This window comes from Leptosomus discolor, chromosome 4 (assembly GCF_034619465.1).
Source record: "Leptosomus discolor isolate bLepDis1 chromosome 4, bLepDis1.hap2, whole genome shotgun sequence".
Classification (NCBI taxonomy): Eukaryota; Metazoa; Chordata; class Aves; order Leptosomiformes; family Leptosomidae; genus Leptosomus; species Leptosomus discolor.
In genome coordinates, this window is record NC_141394.1 from 46,762,999 (window position 1) to 46,784,803 (window position 21,805).

The 21,805-nt window shown below is 42.5% G+C and overlaps 1 protein-coding gene across 1 annotated transcript in view; it reads left to right on the forward strand.

Moving 5' to 3' along the window:
- The first annotated feature begins 612 nt into the window (after positions 1 to 612).
- TRAPPC11 (trafficking protein particle complex subunit 11) overlaps positions 613 to 21,805 on the forward strand; it is a 32,104-nt gene continuing 10,911 nt past the window's right edge. The window contains exons 1-18 of the mRNA XM_086463820.1: positions 613 to 816; positions 1,826 to 1,995; positions 2,429 to 2,499; positions 3,347 to 3,461; positions 10,361 to 10,460; positions 11,200 to 11,273; positions 11,505 to 11,601; positions 12,448 to 12,581; positions 12,932 to 13,079; positions 13,929 to 14,022; positions 15,347 to 15,426; positions 15,517 to 15,595; positions 15,689 to 15,743; positions 17,819 to 17,964; positions 19,847 to 19,908; positions 20,011 to 20,143; positions 20,784 to 20,914; positions 21,424 to 21,579. Of these exons, the coding sequence (XP_086319946.1) occupies positions 613 to 816; positions 1,826 to 1,995; positions 2,429 to 2,499; positions 3,347 to 3,461; positions 10,361 to 10,460; positions 11,200 to 11,273; positions 11,505 to 11,601; positions 12,448 to 12,581; positions 12,932 to 13,079; positions 13,929 to 14,022; positions 15,347 to 15,426; positions 15,517 to 15,595; positions 15,689 to 15,743; positions 17,819 to 17,964; positions 19,847 to 19,908; positions 20,011 to 20,143; positions 20,784 to 20,914; positions 21,424 to 21,579 (2,049 nt within the window). The remainder of the gene's footprint in view (positions 817 to 1,825; positions 1,996 to 2,428; positions 2,500 to 3,346; positions 3,462 to 10,360; positions 10,461 to 11,199; positions 11,274 to 11,504; positions 11,602 to 12,447; positions 12,582 to 12,931; positions 13,080 to 13,928; positions 14,023 to 15,346; positions 15,427 to 15,516; positions 15,596 to 15,688; positions 15,744 to 17,818; positions 17,965 to 19,846; positions 19,909 to 20,010; positions 20,144 to 20,783; positions 20,915 to 21,423; positions 21,580 to 21,805) is intronic.

The window sequence follows — 21,805 nt, forward strand, 5'->3', positions numbered from 1 at the left end:
GATCCCTCCCTCCCGCCGCCGCCGGGCCTGGGCGGGCCTCGGTGGCGCGGCGCGGCCCCGCCGGTGTCTCACGGGGAGGCCCGAGAGGCCCCGCCCGACGGACACACCTCCCCCGAGGGTAGCACAGGGCACCCGGTCGCTCGCTGCTATTGGTCCCCTCTTCTCTTCGTCACCTCCTCGCTGTCTTGCTATTGGCCGGCTCCTCTAGTCTCTCCTCTGTTCCCTCTTTAGCTAACTGGCTCCTTCGCCAGTGACGTATCTCGCGGACGCTCCGTGACTGGCCCGGCGGTGCAGCCGAGGCGCCGATTGGTCGCTTCTGCTGCCCTTCGATGCTCGTCGCTCGCTTCCTGAGGCGGCGGCCCTCCCTCGCCCTGCCTGCGGCGCTTCCCGTGACCCGCGGCCGGTCCCGGCAGGCGCTGCCGGCGCCAAGCTCCAGCCCGCGGCAGTGAGCGGCGTCGGGGCCGTCCACGGCGCCGTGTCAGCGCCCGGCGGGGCAGCGGGGAGCCCCTGCAGCCGGGGCGGGCCGGGGAGGAGCAACCGGCCTGGGCCGCAAAGGCGCCGCGCTGAGAGCCGTCCTCCTGCCGCCTCGCAGGCCGCCTGCCCGTGCGCAGGATGACCCCGACGCAGTGGGACTTCCCGGTGGAGCTCTGCTGCCGGCCCATGGCGTTTGTCACCCTCACCGGCCTGGACGTGGTGTACAACGCCGTGCACCGGGCCGTGTGGGACGCCTTCTGCGCCAACCGGAGAGCCGACCGCGTCCCCATCTCCTTCAAAGTGCTCCCCGGCGACCACGAGTACCCCAAGTGCAGGACGAAGGTAGCGAGCGGCGTGTGCTCCGGCTGCTCCCCGTACTGGCGGGCCCGGCCCCTCACGGGGCTCAGGTCTCTGCCCGCGCAGCGAGAGCTACCGGCGAGCCCGGGGCAGGGGAATGCGGGAGTTGGTGGCTGCCTGAAGGGAAGGGCCATGGCAGGGGCCTGGGCCGATCTGCCCGGTTTGCAGGCAGCGGAGCCGCGCTCGCGCTGCTCGACGCTCAGCCGGGCTTCTGCTGTCCCTTCGCTCGCCGTTGGGAGGGAAGCGTGGGAGCTTGAAGTCTGAGGTAGATTGTCAGGGCTGAGGGGGAAGCCAAGGGCGTTGTGATGGAGTGCTGTGGATGCCTAGGAAACCGGGTGTCTTAGCCCACAAGTCAGAAGCAGAGGAAGCCAGTATGATTTACTTTTTAAAGTACTTGCTGTTCATTTACTCAGCGTTAAGGTATGCTTCTAAAATTTGAGCTTTAATGAAACCTGAAGTTTAACTCTGGAGAAACTAGATATTTGAAATTAGTATATTCTGAAGAAACACAAAACCTTTAACTAAGTGAAACGCAGCAGAAGGAGTATCTCAGCTCTACTTTCTGCTTTGCGATGGCAGTTAAGAAGCAATGTCAATGGGTTTAACCCTTGGAAAACCACACAGTTCTCTGATGCTGACAAACAACCAGAATCCAAGCTTGTTTTTCCTGGCTCTGTTTGAGAGCCCCCTTTTAAATTAAGCTTAATATTTCATGGAAGTGTGTGAAACATGCTTCTGAACTTGACTCCGTTCTCCAGTCTACCTGGAATCTGTTGTTCTTTGTTGCTGATATCTCAGACATCAGGCCCTAGTGCCAGGTACTGAGGGGTGTGTCTTACTCTAGGGGAAGCGAAGGCTTGAGGGGAATGTTGTTAAAGGAAAGATGACAAACGTATTGTCAAGTGACAAGAATGTAGAGGCAATTTCCTTTCTCCTGCTGTAAATGCCTGTAAATGGATTTGGTAGCTTGCTTTAATAACATCAATATTTTCAGAGGACTTCCTATGAATGGTATATCCCAAAAGGAATCCTGAAGACCGGTTGGATGAACAAACACCTGAATTTGGTTCCAGCACTTGTGGTGGTGTTCTATGAACTAGACTGGGATGAGCCACAATGGAAAGAAAAACAGTTGGAATGTGCTACTCGAGTTGAAATTGTCAGGTAAGTTTTTTCCCTTAGCTCATAAGGTGCTACAAGCTAATAGTAAGTATGAATTGCAGAATCATTTTTGAATTCTAAAACATATAAATATTTTTTGTTCTTGGGCACAAATTAAGAGCAGCCTGAACTTAGCTTTTTAATGTAGGACTGACAGTAAAGAAACTTTTTTTAATGGTTTATTTGTAAAAGTTACTTAAGTAAAAACAGCCCCTGAAATTTTACTTGCTAAAACTCAGCAAGATTATTCTGTCCAATCTGAACAAAAAGGGAACACAGCATTCTGTGGATGATGCAGCATATTGTTGTGTTTGGATTTTATTCGCTATATAACATTCTTTCAATACTTCCATCTAGACTGAAATCTCATTTTGTTCTGATTATTCAGAAATAAGAAGTGAAACCTTGATGCTGTGCCATGTTGTTTTTATTTTAGGCAAAGTTTGCAGGGAAGAAATACGAAAGTCGCTGTGGTTTTGATTCAGAAAAAAACACCATTACCTCCAGGTACTAGAAACCTCTGTGCATAGTTGTGGTGATCTCATTTTTCAGAAGGCCTGATGGACTGAGCTGACTATCACTTGTCACATTATCTGCAGTTATTAATCTAATGTCATCTACCTTAAATGTATTGTGGCTACAGGAAGGTGTACAGACAAACAGTGCTCAGGACAGTTTTATATACTTTTATCCTTAACTTCTTCCTCCTGAGTCCAAGTCCATCTTTCGATACACAGTATCAAAAATGCTTTGCTAGTGTAATATATGTGACGGGACTCCTTGTAAACAAGTTGCATTTTAAACCTTGTTTGAGATCAAGAAAAGCTATAAAAGCAGTGAGAACTTAGAGGAAGGGTATTTGGTACTTACAGAAGCCTTTTAGTTTAACTCAGGCTTAATCAACAAAATTTTGGAGTCAAGTCGAGCTGTGGAATGTGATATGTTTTAACCTTATGTTTCTGTAGAGCTGCTGCTTCAGCTGTAGCTGCATACTTTCTAGTGTCTGGAAAACCATTTTTTGTTTCTGTTTTTGTTTTTTCTCCACCTACTATATATGTTTGTGTCTTCTGGGTGCTATTGTATTTCTCAAGACACTGGACAGTTAATTCTGTGAGGGAGATGAAAAACTTATGTCGTACTTGTAGATTGTTGCTAGCTAAGCCACTCCTAGAAAGTTTCTGCAGTGTGTTCTGCTGGACGAAGCACATAGTACTCTGAAAGAAGTAAAAATGAACGTGGGCTTTGTTTTATCTATATTAGATTTTTCCATACCTTGTACTGGTCAAGCTTTTAGAGCTAGTTTGACATTGCAGCACCACATACTGCTTACTTGTGCCTTCCTTCACTTCACTAGGGGAAGATGTTATTGCATCAGAGAGGGCAGCGGCTTTATGTAATGCTTGTGACCTTTCTGGAAAATCCCTCTTTGTACTTCCACACACTGATCATCTTGTTGGTTATATTATAAGGTAAGTGACTGTAAAACACTGTTTTGCTCTGTTTGCTGATCGTGGGTTAGTTTACATGACACCAGGGCTGCTGGCAACAGACGGGGTACGTTTGTCCCAAAGGGGGAAAGGGATTTTTGCACAGGAGTTAGCAGGGCTCGTTGAAAGAGCTTTAAACTAGATTTGAAGGGAGAAAGGGATACAACCAGGCTCACAAGTGATAAGCCTGGGAGGAGCACACCAATGTTTGAAAGACACTGTGCTAATGAGGTCCTTTGATCCCCTGTCTCAGCAGAGGTAGGGGATGGAGATGTGTGTGGCAGCTAAGACACAAGGGTTAATGATGTGTCAGCAACCATGGAAGCACCTATGAATAATCACGTAGGAATTGGGGCTTCTCACCCCAAAAAGGTGGCAGGATCAACAGCCCATCTTAAGTGCACCTACACCAGTGCACAAAGCATGGGCAACAAAGAGGGGGAGCTGGAAGCCACTGTGCAGCCGGAAGACTATGGTAGTTGCCGTCATGGAAACATGGTGGGATGACTTGCACAACTGGAGTGCTGCAATGGATGGCTATAAACCCTTCAGAAGGGACAGGCAAAGAAGGAGGCGCAGTGGGGTAGCCCTCTATGTTCGGGAGCATTTGGTTGTCTAGAGCTTAATGATGGTGGCAATAGGGTTGAGTGTTTATGGGTGGGAATCAGGGGGAAGGCCAACAAGGCAGATGTCATAATGGGAGTCTGTTAGAGACCACCCAATCAGGATGAAGAGGCAGATGAAATATTGTATAAGCAGCTGGCGGAAGTCTTACAATCACTAGCCCTTGTTCTCATGGGGGACTTCAACTTACCAGATGTCTGCTGGAAATACAATGCAGCAGAGAGAAAACTGTCCAGGAGGTTCCTGGAGCACGTGGAAGATAACTTCCTGAGACAGATGGCGAGTCAGCCAACTAGGGAAGGCGCCCCACTGCACCCGTTGTTTATGAACAGAGGAGGACTTGTGGGTGATGCGATGGAGGCCATCTTGAGCACAGTAATCATGAAACAATAGAGCTTTTGATTTTCAGAGAAGTAAGGAGGGTGGTCAGCAGAACTGCCACCTTGGACTTCCAGAGGGCAGACTTTGGCCTGTTTAGAGACTGATTGGCAGAGTCCAGAGGGAGGCGGTCCTGAAGGGCAAAGGAGGCCAGGAAGGCTGGACATGCTTCAAGAAGGAAGTCTTAAAGGCACAGGAGCAGGCCATCCCCACATGCCAGAAGGCAAGCTAGAGCGTGGCTGAACAGATTATGGCTGGAACTTGGGGCAGGGGGTAGGAGAATTTACGACCTTTGGAAGAGGGAGCAGGCAACTCAGGAGGACTACAAGAATGTCGTGAGGTTATGTAGGGAGAAAATTAGAAGAATGAAAGCCCAACTAGAACTTAATCTGGCTACTGCTGTAAAAGACAATGAAAAATGTTTCTATAAATACATTAGCAGAAAAAGGAGGGCTAAGGAGAATCTCCATCCTTTATTGGATGCGGGGGACGCATAGTGACAAAAGATGAGGAAAATGCTGAAGTACCTTTTTTGCCTCAGTCTTTAGTTGTAAGACCAGTTGTTCTTCAGGTACCCATCCCCCTGAGCTGGAAGACGGCGATGGGGAGCAGAATGGAGCCCTGATAATGCAGGGGGAAATGGTTAGTGATCTGCTACACCACTTGGACACGCAGAAGTCTATGGGGCTGGAGGGGATCCACCCAAGGGTACTGAGGGAGCTGGCAGAAGTGCTCACCAAGCCGCTTTCAGTCATTTATCAGCAGTCCTGGATAGCTGGGGAGGTACCAGCTGACTGGAGGTTAGCAAACATGACACCTGTCTCCAAGAAGGGCCAGAAGGGGGATCTAGGGAAGTACAGGCCTGTCAGTCTCACCTTGCTGCCAGGGAAGTTTACAATCATCTTGAGCACCATCTCACACAGCATGTACAAGACAATCAGGTGGTCAGGCCCAGTCAGCATTGGTTGATGAAAGGCAGGTCCTGCTTGACTAACCAGATCTCCTCCTCTGACAAGATGACCCACTTAATGGGTGAGGGAAAGGCTGTGGATGTTGTTTACCTGGACTTTAGTAAATCTTTTGACACTGTTTCCCACAGCACTCTCCTGGAGAAAGTGGCTGCTAGTGGCTTAGACAGGCATAGTCAGCCGAGTAAGAAAACTGGCTGGCTGGCCAGGCCCAAAGTGTGGTGGTGAAGGCGTTAATCCAGTTGGCGGTTAGTCACAAGTGGTGTTCCCCAAGGCTCAGTACTAGGGCCAGTTCTGTTTAATGTCTTGATCAATGATCTGGATGAGGAGATTGAGTGCACCCTCAGTGAGTTTGCAGATGACACCAAGTTGGGCGGGAGTATTGATCTTCTTGAGGGCAGAAAGGCTCTTCAGAGGGATCTGGCCAGGCTGGATGGATGGGCCGAGGCCAATTGTACGAGGTTCCACAAGGCCAAGTGCCGGGTCCTGCACTTGGGTCACAAGAACCCCATGCAGCGCTACGGGCTTGGGGAAGAGTGGCTGGAAAGCTGCCTGGCGGAAAAGGCTGAACATGAGCCAGCAGTGTGCCCAGGTGGCCAAGGCAGCCAAAGGCATCCTAGCCTGTATCAGAAATAGTGTGGCCAGCAGGACTAGGGAAGCGATTTTCCACCTTTACTCGGCACTGGCGAAGCCGCCCCTCGAATGCTGTGTGCAGTTTTGGGCCCCTCACCACGAGAAAGGCACTGAGGTGCTGGAGCATGTCCAGAGAAGGGCAATGAAGCTGGTGAAGGGTCTAGAGCACAAGTCCTGTGAGGAGTAGTCGAGGGATCTGGGGCTGTTTAGCCTGGAAAAAAGGAGGCTGAGGGGAGACCTTATCGCTCTCTACAACTACTTGAAAGGAGGTTGTAGCGAGGTGGGTGTCGGTCTCTTCTCCCAAATAACAAGCAGTAGGGCGAGAGGAAACAGCCTCGAGATGTGCCAGGAGAGGTTTAGATTGGATATTTGGAAAAATTTCTTCATGGAAAGGGTTGTCAAGCATTGGAACAGGCTGCCCAGGGAAGTGGTGGAGTCACCATCCCTGGAGGTATTTAAAAGGTGTTTAGATGTGGCACTTAGGGACATGGTTTAGGGGTGAACTTGGCAGTGTTAGGTTAATGGTTGGACTTGATGATGATCTCAAAGGTCTTTTCCAACCTAAATACTTCTATGATTGTATCAGAGATGCTGAGAGGGTTCATAAGCTGGGTGACTGCTACGTGGTACGCTCATTGTAGACCAGCAGTGAATGTTTTATATGTTTGCTGGAACTCATCAGGTTATTCTGCAACCTGATGAATTCCACACAGCTCCCCTTTCTCAGTGAGGTTGAGTAATGACTGTCAGACATGTTGCTTTTGAAGAAACATTATAGATAGCCCAAGATGTTCCCTTCCTTAAGTCAGGTAGAGGCAAAGTGGACTTTTCTGCCTCTACAGTGGTTTTGGCCCTGCTGGTTCTAAATAATATTCCCTACAAATGTTTTGTTATGTGTAACTCTGTATTAGCAAGTCTTTGCTTTGCCCCGCCCCACTTCCTATCTGTATAGGTATCTCTCTTTTTATTTATGGTAAGTGGCATTTATCTGGTTGCAAATATTTTGTCTTTGTAATTTTTTACATTTATTGTGCTTTCTGTTCTAATGTTTACAGGGGATACAGCTTCAAATAAATTATGCAGGCCTTTCAAAAATGGATAAGGGAAAGGGATCCAATCTTGCGTAGACCTAAAAAGAAGGGCTCAAACTTAAGGCAGATCGTGGTTTATTAAAATTTGTTTTAATTCTTCCAGATATGCTCAGGGAGAGGCGGTGTCATGGTCAGAGATTAATTCTTCCTTCTCTCGCCCTCATATTTATATATGAACAATAAAGTTCTCAACATAAATCAGTGCTGTTACTGTATCCATGCTGCTCACAGCTACTAGAATTCATTCATATGTGCATAAATCTGTGGGGCCGCATGGGGTACATCCTAGACTACTGAGAGAACTGGCAGGGGTGCTCACCAAGCCCCTGTCCGTCATTTATCAGCAGTCCTGGCTGACTGAGGAGGTCCCAGCAGGTTGGAAGTCAGCCAATATAACACCCATATATAAGAAGGGAAGGAAGGATGATCCAGAAATTACAGGCCTGTCAGTTTGACTTTAATGCCAGGGAAGCTGATGGAGCAGATCATCTTGAGTTCCATTATGCAGCACATGCAGGACAACGAGGTGATCAAGCCCAGTCAGCATTGGTTGATGAAAGGCAGGTCCTGTTTAAAAAAACTGATCCCTTTCTATGACAGGGTGACCCACTTGTTGGATGAGGGGGAGGCTGTGGATGTCATCTACCTCGACTTTAGTAAGGCGTTTGACACTGTTTCCCACAGTGTTCTCCTAGAGAGATTGACTGCTCTTGGCTTGGATGGGCATAAGGTTTACTGGGTGAAAAACCGGTTGGGTGGCCGAGTCCAGAGTTGTGGTCAAGGGAGTTAAGTCCAGTTGGTGGCCAGTCACGAGTGGTGTCCCCCAGGGCTCTGTACTGGGGCCACTCCTGCTTAACATCTTTATCAACAATTTGGATGAGGGGGTGGAGCGCACCCTTAGTAAGTTTGCAGATGACACCAAGCTGGGTGGAAGTGTTGATCTGCTTGAGGGTAGGAAAGGTCTACAGAGGGATCTAGGTACGCTGGATCACTAAGCCAAGGCCAAGTGCCGGGTCCTGCACTTTGGCCACAACAACCCCCAGCAGCGCTACAGGCTTGGGGAGGAGTGGCTGGAGAGCTGCCGGGCAGAGAGGAACCTGGGAGTGTTGATTGACAGCTGGCTGAACATGAGCCCGCAGTGTGCTCAGGTGGCCAAGAAGGCCAATGGCATCCTGGCCTGTATCAGGAATGGTGTTGTCAGCAGGAGTAGGGAGGTGAATGTGCCCCTGTACTCGGCTTTGATGAGGCCGCACCTTGAGTACTGTGTCCAGTTTTGGGCCCCTCTCTGCGAGAAGGACATTGAGGTGCTAGAGAGGGCACAGAGGTGGGCTACCAAGGTAGTAAAGGGTTTGGAGCATGTCTTGTATGAGGAATGGCTGAGGGATCTGGGGCTGTTTAGCCTGAAGCAGAGAAGGCTGAGAGGCTATCTCAAACCTAGGGGAAAGTAGTTGAGAAGAGATACTCTCTTTCTCCACTGACTTATCTCAGAGGAAAAGACCATGAATAATTTCACAAGCTTCTAACACATTGGACTGCAAAGACATATACAGTGGAAAACTTGTTGCTGCTCTATATTTTCACTCTCTATAACTACCTGAAAGGTAGGGGTCGGTCTGTCCTCACTAGTAACAAGAGATAGAACAAGGGGAAATGGCCTTAAGCTGCACCAGAGGAGGTTCAGGCTGGATATTAGGAAGAATTTCTTTACTGAAAGGGTTGTCAGGCATTGGAACAGCCTGCCCAGGGAGGTGGTGGAGTCACCATCCCTGGAGGTGTTTAAGAGATGAGTAGATGTTGTACTTGGGGATATGGTTTAGTGGTGTTGGTAGAGCTAGGACAAAGGTTGGACTCCATGATCTTGAAGGTCTCTTCCAACCGAAACTGTTCTATGATTCTATGAAAATAAAGTAACTGTTACTTCTAGTTATCATATTTTGCTCACTACTAAAGAGGGAATGTTTACTGCATGTTAACTAGTGTAAACCTTTGCAAACTGAATATAGTTGTGTTTTGATATGAGATTTACAACTGTCTCCAAGTTTGTGAAGATAAGCCTGTATCATTAGGGATTAATAGCTCTTCATGCACGTTTAAAAAAAAATATGTTTGAGTGTATAATCGTGTCAGAATTCCTGGTATTAATCTTTTTGTTTTGACACTTTTAATTGAGATTTCATAGTAGTAAAAGAGAACAAATTTTTTCTTTACCCTTTCTTTGGGCTGGCTTGTCTTTTCTTATACAGCTGCAATGTAACACTAAAATAAGTATGATAGACTTGGTTTATCTTCCTTTTGTGACTGAACTCATAGTAAACAACTGCTGTCCCTTGGTCTGTCGCACTGTTTTCCTCGCCATCCTCTGTTGCATGGCAAGCAGAACGCAAGTTGTGATCTGCTTTACTTAGTCTGCAGTGATGCCGACTTGGACAAATCACAGAACTGGTACTTCATCCTTTATTTCCTGCGCACATTGGTGCTATTGAGTATATTCCTCTCCTGGATTCTGGTCTTGTTCTGGTTGATTTTACTGCTTATAATTTGATCATACAGCATATCCTTCTTCGATCCTCCTCAGCCTCATATAGTATTCGGTGTTCTGGGCCTCTTTGTATGACTTGCCATTGGGCTATTTATCTCGCAAACACAAGTTTGACTCTTACCTCTGCAACACAAGTAGCTGGTGGCGTTTGGGCAGAATGATGAAACCTAGTCTGTGCCCTCATGATTGTATTTACTACTCTTTTTGTTGTTGTTGTTGTTTTGTTTTGTTTTCCTTCTCAATCCTTCCACAACAGTTTGGCAAATAAGATCTTGACCTGTTCAGATTTATCCCAGGAGCTCAGCAAGGTTTACTTACTTTGACTGAGGCACCTCTCCACTTTCTGTTGACTTGCAACATCCAAACAGCTTGTCCTCAGCCTTTCTTCCGTTAAATGCTAGATTGTTGTGTGAGAAATCAATATATAAAGCTCTCGAACGAACTTGTTCTACTCATGCTACCCCTATGTAAGGTTTTGTCTGCAGACTCTTGCCATATGTGGTAACTTTCAGAAGAGTTTAGTAGTATCTCAAGCTGCTTTGCCAACCGTAAAATAAGCATGATTAAAAGTAACTTATTCTGAAGAACTTGGGAATTTCTTTGTATGTGGGAGAAACTTAGTGAAACTTATGAGCAACTTTGTTGCAGGTTGGAAAATGCTTTCTATGAGCATGCACAGACTTACTATTATACAGAAATACGAAGAGTTAAATCTCATAAGGAGTTCTTGAACAAAACCACTCATCAGGTAATGTTACCCTATTTTTGAAATAGTGTGCAATTATATTGCATGTTAAAACATGAAAATACGGGGGGTTTGTTACTTAAAGGTTTTTATTGCCCCCTCTTACAACTTGAGATGCCTTCCATCAGTATAGAAAGTAAATCTAATTTTAACTTAAACTTTGATTTTAATTGGTTTTGTTCTTACACATATTTGTTTTCTTCACATCTTAGAGGAAGAGCTGCAGCCCAAAAATGAATTTCTCAAACTGAAAAAAAAAAAAAAGTTTCTAATTGTCTATGTGGTTTAACCTGTTTGAATGCAGTATCTTAACAAGTTGTGGGAAGTGCTTCCCTTAGACATTTTGAATTTAAAGTTGGACTTGATTTGGCTTTTTAACTTCTTTTCAAATTGTGAAATATCTGCTTAGACACACAACGTTCTATGGCAATTCCCTCTCTTGGAAGCTGGGGTCCAAGTGATGAGCTCTGAACCAACAGTTGACACTGTTGTTGTAGAGATTTTGGGGTGTTACAAAGCCTCTCCCCTGTTCTGGGGTAAAAGACTTGGAATGGATTAAATCTGTTGAAAGATCACTGCTGCATCATGGTGGCAGAGAGAACTATTAGGAAACAGTTGTATAGTCAGTTTTTCAAATCAACTGCTATGTTATGTAAACCTCTGACATTATCACCTGTATCTGCTTTGTAGGTAACAGGTATGTTCAGATGTTTGAATGATGTATGCTGGTTGTGTCTTGCAGCTTTTATTTGTTAGACACCAGTTCAAAATAGCATTCTTCAGTGAGCTGAAACAGGATACGCAGAATGCTCTCAAGTAAGACTCATGTAATCTTCCCCCACCCTCTCTACTCCAAATGCTGTGCTAAGCCATAGACTATGAGAAATATTTTCCTGAATACAAAATATTTTAAGCCTGTATGTAAGGAGTGAGTTCTTCACTGGGAAGAATGCTCCGATTGGAAGGCTGTTTGCTGCTGTTGGCAATCCTGTTCTTAAATTTTATTATCTTATATGATTTAGCCCTAATTTAAGTATTCCTGCTTAGAAATTACAGAACGGCCTATAATCTTGTGCATGAATTGAGGGCTCATGAAACAAACATGCTGGAAATCAAGACCATGGCAGGATTTATAAACTACAAGGTAACAAGTATACTTCTAATCTTTGACAACCTCTACTTAAAAAAAAAAAAAAAAAAAAAGACGTTGATGCATCTTTAATGTGTAGATGTTTAAAAGTTCCATTTCGTATTGCTTTTAAGGAGATAGATTAGAAACAGCTGTCAGTGGAATACTAATTACACTCAGACTTGCAAAGACTTATGAATTCCACGCAATAGAAAGATCTTTAGCTGAAGTTTGGGAATACCTTGAAGGACTGGAGTTCATTTGAGATGCAGTCATCTGAAAGTCTAGACTGTCTTTAACTCTCGCTCTGTGCAGGGGGAATGAGAACAAGGATTGCTTGTTCCTTGAATATTGTTGTCGTCTTGCAAAGCATAAGCCAGTATAGTTCGGTTATTGATTGTTAGGAGGAGGAAAGTAACTCTTTAAGAATCAGACCATACATTTGTGGTATTTTGGGGGCTTTTAGGTAAAAGAAAACTATCCCACCATTTGCAGCAATCCTGGAGTTGGACTCCGTCAAATTCCATTTGCAGACTGCTTCAAAGATAATGATCTTGCTAATGGCTCTGCAGTTCCATCTTGAATTTGTCAGCAAGTTGTGCACCATTCTATTGTTGATTTGAGGGAGAAGGGGAAATAAAATAACATTAGATGAAATAGAGGCCCAGATGGTTTCAGGTGTAGTACATTCTGGTTTACATCTATCTTTCTTCCTCTGTTTTCTATGCTAATTTGAGCTCTTCAGAAATATGTGAAGTCGGTTTGGGGGGTTTCTGTGAGTGGCTTTATTTTTTTTTTTTTTAAAGCTAATCCTTAGCAGCCTAACACAGTCATTTTTCCTTTTATTTTGATTTCTTCTAGATCTGTCGCCTCTGTTTTCAGCATAATACTCCACTCGATGCAATTGCTCAGTTCAGGAAACATATTGACTTGTGCAAGAAAAAAATAGGAAGTGCAGAACTGGCGTTTGAGCATGCTGCCTGGATGTCTAAACAGTATGTTTTTGCTTAGTAATGTTTCTGGTTTAGTTCTTGTATAACCTTGGGAAGTTCACTGTTTTACTTGTCTTTACTTGCAAGATACAAATTCTGAGCTCTTTATCTAAGAAAGAGATAGACTAGATCATAAAAACTATGTTGTTGTTCTGGTTTGCGTTGATTATTGACCACTTTCCTCTGGGAATGAACAGTGTGTGACACAAATGCAGCCATAGAACTTAGATGCAAAACTTCAAAGAAGTATCATGTGTCTTAAGACTAAACAGAACTTTTAATTGAAGGGTACCTTTCAGTTCAAATTGCTGTTCCATGCATAATCTTGTTTATGATTTTTTTTTTTTTAATAGGTTTCAGGCTTTTGGTGACTTGTTTGATGAAGCAATTAAGCTGGGATTGACAGCAATTCAAACTCAGAACCCAGGTTTCTATTACCAGCAGGCAGCCTACTATGCACAGGAACGGAAACAACTAGCAAGTATGCTTTGTAACCATGATGTAAGTTGAGAGAGGAGAAAATGCTTTGCAAGTAACCAGGTAGTAAATTACCTAATGTTTTAGTCTCAAATGGTAGTGGAACAATCTGTAATTGTAAATGAAATCCAAGGAAAGGATATGTGTTTTTCTGATGCTTACTAACTAACATTACAAGTATTTGTTATGTATTGGAAAAGATGCTCCAGAACAAATGCATTAGTGTTTATTTTAGTATAAATAATTCTGACATGTTTTTAAAACACTTATAAAAAACCAGTAGCATACTTTCTACATCTCTGGACGCTTGAAAACTTACTGTTTTGTTTTTCCGGTATGTTTCTCTATACATGTACTCTTAGACTTAGAGGAAGCAGAGAAACAAGCGCATTAGTATTAAAGTGTGTTTTGGGGAGTGGTGGTTGTTTGGGTGGTTTTTTGACACTAGCATGGTGGAAAGGGTTGCATGCAAAATTGAACTCTGCAGTCGATTAAACATATGTGCTAACTGTATATAGCTACTCTCCAGCTGATAGTCCCAATTATTTAAACATGTCTTTGCTCCTATTGGTGCTATTTATTTGTTGTTCTTGGATTATCTTGTTAGGAACTAGTTTTAAAAAGGATTACCCAGTTACTTTTTGACAGTATTTGAGACAAATCAAAGTAAATGAAATAGCATGTCAGACTGAATGAAAGTATTTAAATGTTTGGGTTTCCTGAAGTACTGTTTTTGTACAGGTGGCCAGAAAGGTTATATGTTTTAAAGGAAATTTCTTCTATGTGCATGTGTATTGGAGCATCAAATCACTTTTAATTCTTTAAAATGAAACGTGAACCTTTTTTTTATGACTTTATTTGCCAAATTTACAGTCGTCTGTGATATATCCCAATCCGGATCCCCTGGAAACGCAAACGGGAGTGCTTGACTTCTATGGGCAAAGACCGTGGCGGCAGGGAATATTAAGTATGTTTCTGTGTCTTATATCTGTGGAGTTTGAACAAACTGCTTTAGCTGCTGATCCTGCCTTGTCCTAGTGGGCATCAACATGTAATTCCTTTTCCACTGAGACTGATGCAGGGCTGGGACCTCACTGGTCCATTGGTTGGTGGTATGACTTGAACAGGTGTCAGCTGGAAGTGCAGGATGTGTGTTTGATGTCTGTGACAAATAGAAAAAGGACCCTCAGGTTTATGCAGGATCAGATCTTCAACAAAGTTGATAGGCCATACTGAGGCTCTGCTGCTGTTATGTTTCTATTACTGCCTAAGCTACCTGTAATCAGTGTGCTGCAGGAATGCCTGACTGCAGTGAAATGCACTCCTGGGAAGAGAAGTTACAGAACTGGATACAGCAAAAGTAACGATGTCCCTGAATACAATTTGTTATAAATTCATCCTGCCATCCATGCTGTATTTCGTCAACTGTAGACAGCAACTCAGGACTTCTTTTTTTTCTGAAAAAGCTTTTTGGATTTCAAAATGGGTTGAGAGGATGCAATGACTAGATTTTAATCTAAGAAAGGAATTTGTGGTTTTCCTAGTAAGGAGGATGTTTTCTCAGAAATTCAGACTTTGAATGTACAGCTTTGAGCTATGTATGAGTACACATGCAGTTCTGAGATCTTCATTGTTGACTGTGGTTTGGTCTTCTTTTTTTTATTGCCACTTTTGTGAAGACTTTGTTTCGTTTACTGTAAATACAGTACTGTTTAATCTCTTTTATATTCAAGTGTTTTAAAATTAGAATCTACTGTCAAGGCTAAACAGTTTAATATGAAGAGAAATTTTTTTTAATATGTTCAGGTTTTTTGGTTCCAGCAAGAGTTTATAGTCTTTTAAAGCCCTATACAGTTCTTCATACGTTTGTGTTCTCTGCTGCTAAAGAAACATAAGCTTGAATCCTTACTTGAGATCAGATAGGAAAAGGGCTACAAATTTGTCTTAACACATGCACTTTAAATGTTAATAGATGTAGCCTAAAGACTCCGTAGTTCGCTACTTTTGGGTAGGTTCAGATAACTTCCTTAAAAAAAAAAAAAAAAAAAAACAACAACAAAAAAACACAAAGAAAACCCCCACCAAGATATTTGTTCCAGAATTTTGCTTCTAGAACACAGAGGATGGATGAGTTCTTAAAGCAATATGTCCATCTCCTAGGCAAAAGAATGTTTAAGAGTTTGAGCGTGCTTGAGGTGGAGCTTGCATCACATATAGCTTACCACATAAATAGTTCCCTTTGGGTCTGGACAAAATTCCAATTTCATGAATTTTTTTGTTATCTTATGCAGGCTTTGATCTTTCTGATCCTGAAAAGGAGAAGATGGGGATTTTATCCCTACAGTTGAAAGAGAAAAATGTCCTTCACTCGGTAAGTTTTACTCTAGAAAAAAAATCCATTTTCTAACATTGTTTAATGTTTGCATGTATAATGATAATCAGTAATGGTTTTATCTGATAGGAGCTAATAATCACTTTGTTGAGTAATGCTGTCGCACAGTTCAAGAAATACAAATGTCCAAGAATGAAAAGTCATTTGAGTGAGTATAGATAATCAGAAGCATTTTTTTAATCTATTTTGCAAAGACTTTTGGTATTGATCTGGAACACTTTTTTTTTTTTTTTTAAATCAGTGGTTCAAATGGGAGAAGAATATTACTACGCTAAAGATTACACCAAAGCTTTAAAGTGAGTACCATCCATGATCGCTTCTTTCACGTGCTATTCTTCTCACTAAGATCTCATGTCTTATTGCCATAGAATAGTGTTGGAAGCTCATGTAAGGTGTTCCTTGTACCTAGATTTGATTGAAGCACAAGCTTTGGAGTCTATGAACTCCACTTGTATTAAAGTAAAACATTTATGAGTCAGTTATTAGAGCAGAAAAACATCCTGCTGTAAGCTGTGGTGGGGATTTGCCTTATTGGGCAAATGTTATTTATTTCTAGCTCACTGATTGAGTGTGCTCTCTCTCTCTCCCAAAAGTGAGTTCTGAAACTTGCCTGCTACTGCAGTGAGAATATGGTTACATTTAATTACAGACTTTGTAGTTATAATATTAAAAAAATATGGAAGTGTAGCTGAAATTAATTTTTGTCTATATACCAGGGAATTAGCAAAAGAATTATTTGTATTGGTGTAGTTTTCTGCTATTAATGACTAAAGAGCTGGGAAAGCTTAGTGCTGATGCACAGCTACCATCTTTTCTGAAGGATGTGTCTTATGCTTAGTTTCTTAACCTCATATTTTTAAGGGGAAATGGTCAAGGTCACACTCTTCCCCTACTCCAGCGTGGTGTCCCTCTCACAGGAGACAGTCCTCCGCAAACTTCTCCAGTGTGGGTCCCTTCCATGGGCTATGGTTCTTCACAAACTGCTCTGGTGTGGGTCTCTTTTTTGTGGGGTGCAGTCCTTCAGGAAGAGACTGTTCCAGTGTGGGTCTCCCACAGGTTCACAAGTCCTGCCAGCAAACCTGCTCCAGCCTGGGCTCCTCTGTCTCCACGGGTCTACAGGTCCTGCCAGGAGCCTGCTCCAGCATGGACTTCCCACAGGGTCACAGCCTCCTTCAGGCATTCACCTGCTCTGGCGTGGGGTCCTCCACAGGGTGTAGGCAGATATCTGCTCCATTGTGGACCTCCATGGGCTGCAGGGGTACAGCCTGCCTCACAATGATCTTCACCACAGGCTGCGGGGGAATCGCTGCTCTGGTGCCTGGAGCACCTCCTCTCCCTCTTTCCTCACTGACCTTGGTGTCTGCAGGGTTGTTTGTCTCTCATGTTCTCACTCCTCTCTCCGGTTGCAATTGTTCTTGTGCAGTAACTTTTCCCCTTCTTAAATACGTTGTCCCAGAGGTGCTACTGCTGTTGCTGGTGGGCTCAGCCTTGGCCAGCAGCAGGTCTGTCTTGGTGCCAGCTGGCATAGGTTCTGACACAGGGGAAACTTCTAGCAGCTTCTCACAGAAGCCACCCCTGTAGCCTCCCCCCACTGCCAAAACCTTTGCACACAAACCCATTAAAGTAGGAGCCCCACAATGTTTTTATTAATTAGGTTTCAAAGATCACATGTTGTGAAGGGAGTATGTTTGAGACAGGAGAGATGTGTTTACTGTTGTTACTAGCTGACTGGAAGCGACACGGAGAAGATAGGCTAGGATAAGCAGGTAAATTTGTGTCAAACCTAATTTTTATATGATCAGGCATTTTGTATTTTATGTTTAGGTAGATTTTTCTGAAGTAGACAGAAACTCTTGTCTTGAACAGTTGAACTGAGTTTAAAAAAAATTCACTTCTGTGCTTTGCTAGTAATAGCAAACATTGCTCGATATTAAAACCATATTAAGGTGCACAGTTTTGCCTTACAAAGATTGATGCATGGGGTGCTTGTAGATCTTTGAAACACTTGAAGGGAGCAGGAGTTAGGAGGGAGAAGAAACATCTCAGCTTAAGGAACATTAAAATCCTTCAGTTTGGAAGGGAACTTTATTGTGGCATTTCGGTTTGTTTTTCTTAAATACTCAATAGTAAAGCGTATTTTTGATGCAGTGCTGGACTAAGACTCTTCTGTCCAGTTGTTGTTTTGATAGTTCTTTATGTGAAGACAGATGAGTTTCCCTGTTGTTATCTTGTGAAAAATTATTCTAGCCTGAAATAGAAAATTCATGCAATAACTGTGTTTCTTTACCATAATTTACCAAATAAATGTGAGCATCTAAAAATATTGGTGTGTATATAACTGGGTTTTTCTCTCAATTTTACTGTGTTGCAGGCTCTTGGATTATGTTATGTGTGAATATCGCAGTGAAGGATGGTGGACTCTTCTCACTTCCATATTGACGACAGCTCTCAAATGTTCATATCTGATGGCCCAGCTAAGAGATTATATAACATACTCTTTAGAGCTCCTGGGTAGAGGTATTCTTTTAAGAAATATGCTCAGCCTATACAGAAAATTTTAAAGTACATGTGTTTGCAAGTCTGACAAATCATTGTCAGACACAGTGCTTACGGTACTTCAAATTATTTGACTACACAGTAACTGTGTACCTGTGCTGCATTTTTACTGCCTTCTCTTGGTGCTGGTGTCTTGGTTTGAAAGACAAGTGTGTGCGGAGGAAGGCAGGAGCCTCCCTTGAAATGGAAAGTGCAACCCCCTTCCCTCCAAATCATTATAATTTTGAAATTAAGGGGCCATCAGGCAAAGATATAGGGAGTGGGAATAACAGTTCTTTACTAATATATATATATATTTAACACAAGGCAGGGAAAAAAAAAAAACAAACCACCCACTGGTTTACACTGACAGAGTCAGGAATACAACCTGACACCCTGTTAGGGTGGCAGTAGCAGTCCGATAAGATGATGGCTGCAGTCCTCGTGAAGCGATGGATGTAGTTCTGTTGAAGCAGCAATCAGGTAAAAGAGTCTGGTCTTCCTCCGAAGGTCCAGTGGTAGGTAGGTAGCTCTTGTCCTCTGGAACTCCAGTGGGGGGAAAAACTCCTCTGGGAATCCAGTGGAAGAAGGCTGCTAGCGTGTTCGAGATCTCAGTTTTTATTTAGCATGGAATGCTTGGCTCCTTCCCCCCGGGCAGAGCATCTCACAATGGGATGGGGAGTCGTGAGGCAGTTCCTTGATGGGCCCTTAACAGGAGATAGCCCAGGAGCGAGTTATCGATGGGTCAGGCGATAAGGCATTGTTGTGCCCATTAACAGGAGATAGTCCAGAGGGGGGAGGCAGGGAGCACCGCCCCACTTGGTCTCAACAGCTCCTGAAGATGGTGATAGAATACTCTTTTTTTGGCACATCTTACACTGTAACCTAGGACAGCTGGAAGTTGTGTTTTCTTTCTCTTCTATTATAAAATTCATTGCCTTCAAGTAGACTGTATCAGGATATCTGAGGCACACAGCTTCATTTGAGACTCTTCAAATAATGTAACAGAAACTTCCTGAGCTTTGGGATGGGGGAAGAACTGTAATATAACTAAAGGGGAAAAACCTTCTTTTTGTAGTAAGTAACAAAGCTAACATGCTTTTTCTGGGCTTTAAAATCCCAGATGTGCTTCTCAGACTTTTTACTAGAACTCTGCTGATGAAATATGCATGTGGTATGTTTTCAGGGAAGAAATGTGACATAGGGTGGCTGCACAGCATTCTACTTCGTATAATGTCTATTACTTGACATTGCAGAAATAATCACTTTGTGCCCTAAATTGCTAACTAATAGCACTGTTCGGGTAGGTGTGGTAGAAATGGGTTTGCATCTTCTGTTAGCTAGCTACTCTGTTTTGTATTAAAGAATAACCAGTGAGACAAACCCACCTTTCTTAGCCTTCAAGAGAAGAGTGCTTATTTTAATTAGTCCTTTTTTTCTTCCTGTCACCTTCTCTAGTTGTTGTTTCTGATACCCTCTGAGCTTGCCTAGAGTTTTCTACTGTTTCTTCTGTTTTTAAATGTGAATAAGAAGAATGTATAGGCATTATTCTCTTGGGATTTTCCTCCAATAAATTACAAAATGCTTGTCTAACCAAAAAAAAATTTTTACTTGGTTCCAGTGGAAGTAAGAGGAAATACTTACAATGGGTGAACTTCTCAACACTGAGTGAATCCTTCATTACTAGTGGGTGGATGTTAGAATTTTCCCCCAGAATGTGTGGGGTTTTTTGTTTGGGGTTGTGGGTTTGTTTTTTTTTTTTTTTTTTTAAAAGATGCAATCTAAAGGAAAGATTTGTTTTTAAGTTTAAAAAAAAAATTGCTTGCTTCTGTCTTGTAATCTTTGGTTTTGTTCTATTTGCTAGCATCTACTCTTAAAGAAGATCAGAAATCTCGAATAGAAAAAAATCTGATAAAAGTTCTAATGGTAAGTGTCAAAACTCCTGTTACCCTTTTAAATAACCTTAAGAGTGGTCAGTGTTTGGTAACCTTCTTTTATTGTTATTTGTAACCTTCTATCTGGATACAGAATGAAAGCCCTGATCCTGAACCTGATTGCGATGCTGCTGCTGTGAAAGCATCACAAAAATTGTGGGCTGACCGTGTTTCCTTGGCAGGCAGTAATCTTTTTACAATAGAAGTCCAAGATTTTATACCATTTGGTAAGTAAGAAAGAAATATTTACACGAGATTTAAATTTTTGTGTAGTTATATCTTGCAAATAACTAATTAGGGAAAAATATAAAGCGTGTATTAAAGCCAGCAACACTGAAACTCTTGTTTCAGCACTGCTCTGTTCTTCATCTAAGTCAGTAAGATAAAAAAATCATGAAAAGAAGCCAGTGATCTCTTATCCCTGATATGGATTACTAAAGAAGAATCCCTTGCTTTTTGAAAGACTTCTGCCACTCTGGTGTGCTTTGAAGTAGGGTTCTGAGGAAAAAGGGCAGAGTGTGTACAAAGTAATGCTCCCCGTAGAAAGGGGGCATGAGTGAGCCTTACCTACAAAAGAAGTGTAAGTGTACAGGATTATTGTGTCGGGTTTTGTTGTGGGTTTTTTTTTCTGCTGGATGTAGTCTCCTCTGCAGAGGTTTCAGTGCTGAGAGGTGGCTTTCTGTGACAGTGTTAGCAGCCAAATTTGTCCCACTTACAAACCAAAATCTTAAGGATTGCTCTGTGTACATTCTTACCACAACTATTTCAAGAGTGTGCTTCTGGAATTTAATGTTGTAGTTTTTGTTTAACACCTTCTTAGTTCTTTTTTTGTTTCTTTTTTCCTTTTTTTTTTTTTTTTTATTCTAGTGCAGTGCAAAGCAAAATTTCTTGCTCCTAGTTTTCATGTTGATGTTCCTGTGCAGTTTGATGTATACTTGAGAGCTGATTGTCCTCATCCTATTAGGTTTTCGAAGCTCTGCATCAGTTTCAATAATCAGGTAACTGTGTTCTATCTATCTTTGATCTAATGATAGAAGCTTATTGTAAGAATGGAATAGTATCAGTGGTTTTAAACATAAAAATTTTCGAAGTTCTTTTCCAAAGATTATGTTAATGCTTAAGTCGGAAAGGTGTGTTTTCTTTTTGTATTATCTATCACTTTTGACAATTATGTTGATATTGTGATAAAACTTCCAAAGGCAGTCTGATTAGTTCATCTATCATATCTTTATATTTCTATGAAGCGCTCTAAAGTTTCAGAAGGATCATTTTAATCTGTCTTCTCTTGATGTTCTTGCATGAGGTTATGTTAATATAATTGATATCTTGCGTGAAATTGTAGTGAAGTTAAGACTTAGCAAGTAATTACAATAGTGTGAAAAGTAGCAAGAACCCATATAGTTTGATCCAGTAACACAGAGCCTTAATGTTTGCTATACTACCGTTACTCTCTAAAGATGTCTTAAGTCTGGATCTGTCAATTTGTTTCCCCACTCCTTCGTTGTAGGATTACAACCAATACTGTGTGGTAGAAGAAGCCTATCAAAAAAGTGATATTCTAGAACAGTCATCACAAGGAACAATGTGCTTAGTCCCTGGCAAAACGAGAAAGTTCACTTTCAAATTTGTTGCGAAAACTGAAGATGTAGGAAAGAAGATTGAGGTTTGTCAATTTGTTTTATGCTTTTCTTACTGATGCGTACAAAGAACACAAAACTACAGAGCTGCCTCTAGTCTGACACCAGTTACTAATGTCACTGCAGTTCCAAATATTTGAATTCTTGAAACTAAATACCAAAAATGAGAGTAAAATTTTACTGACAATACCGAAGCAAAAAATTATAATAAAAGCTTAAGTATTGCTTCGATTTTGTTTGTTTGCTTTTTAA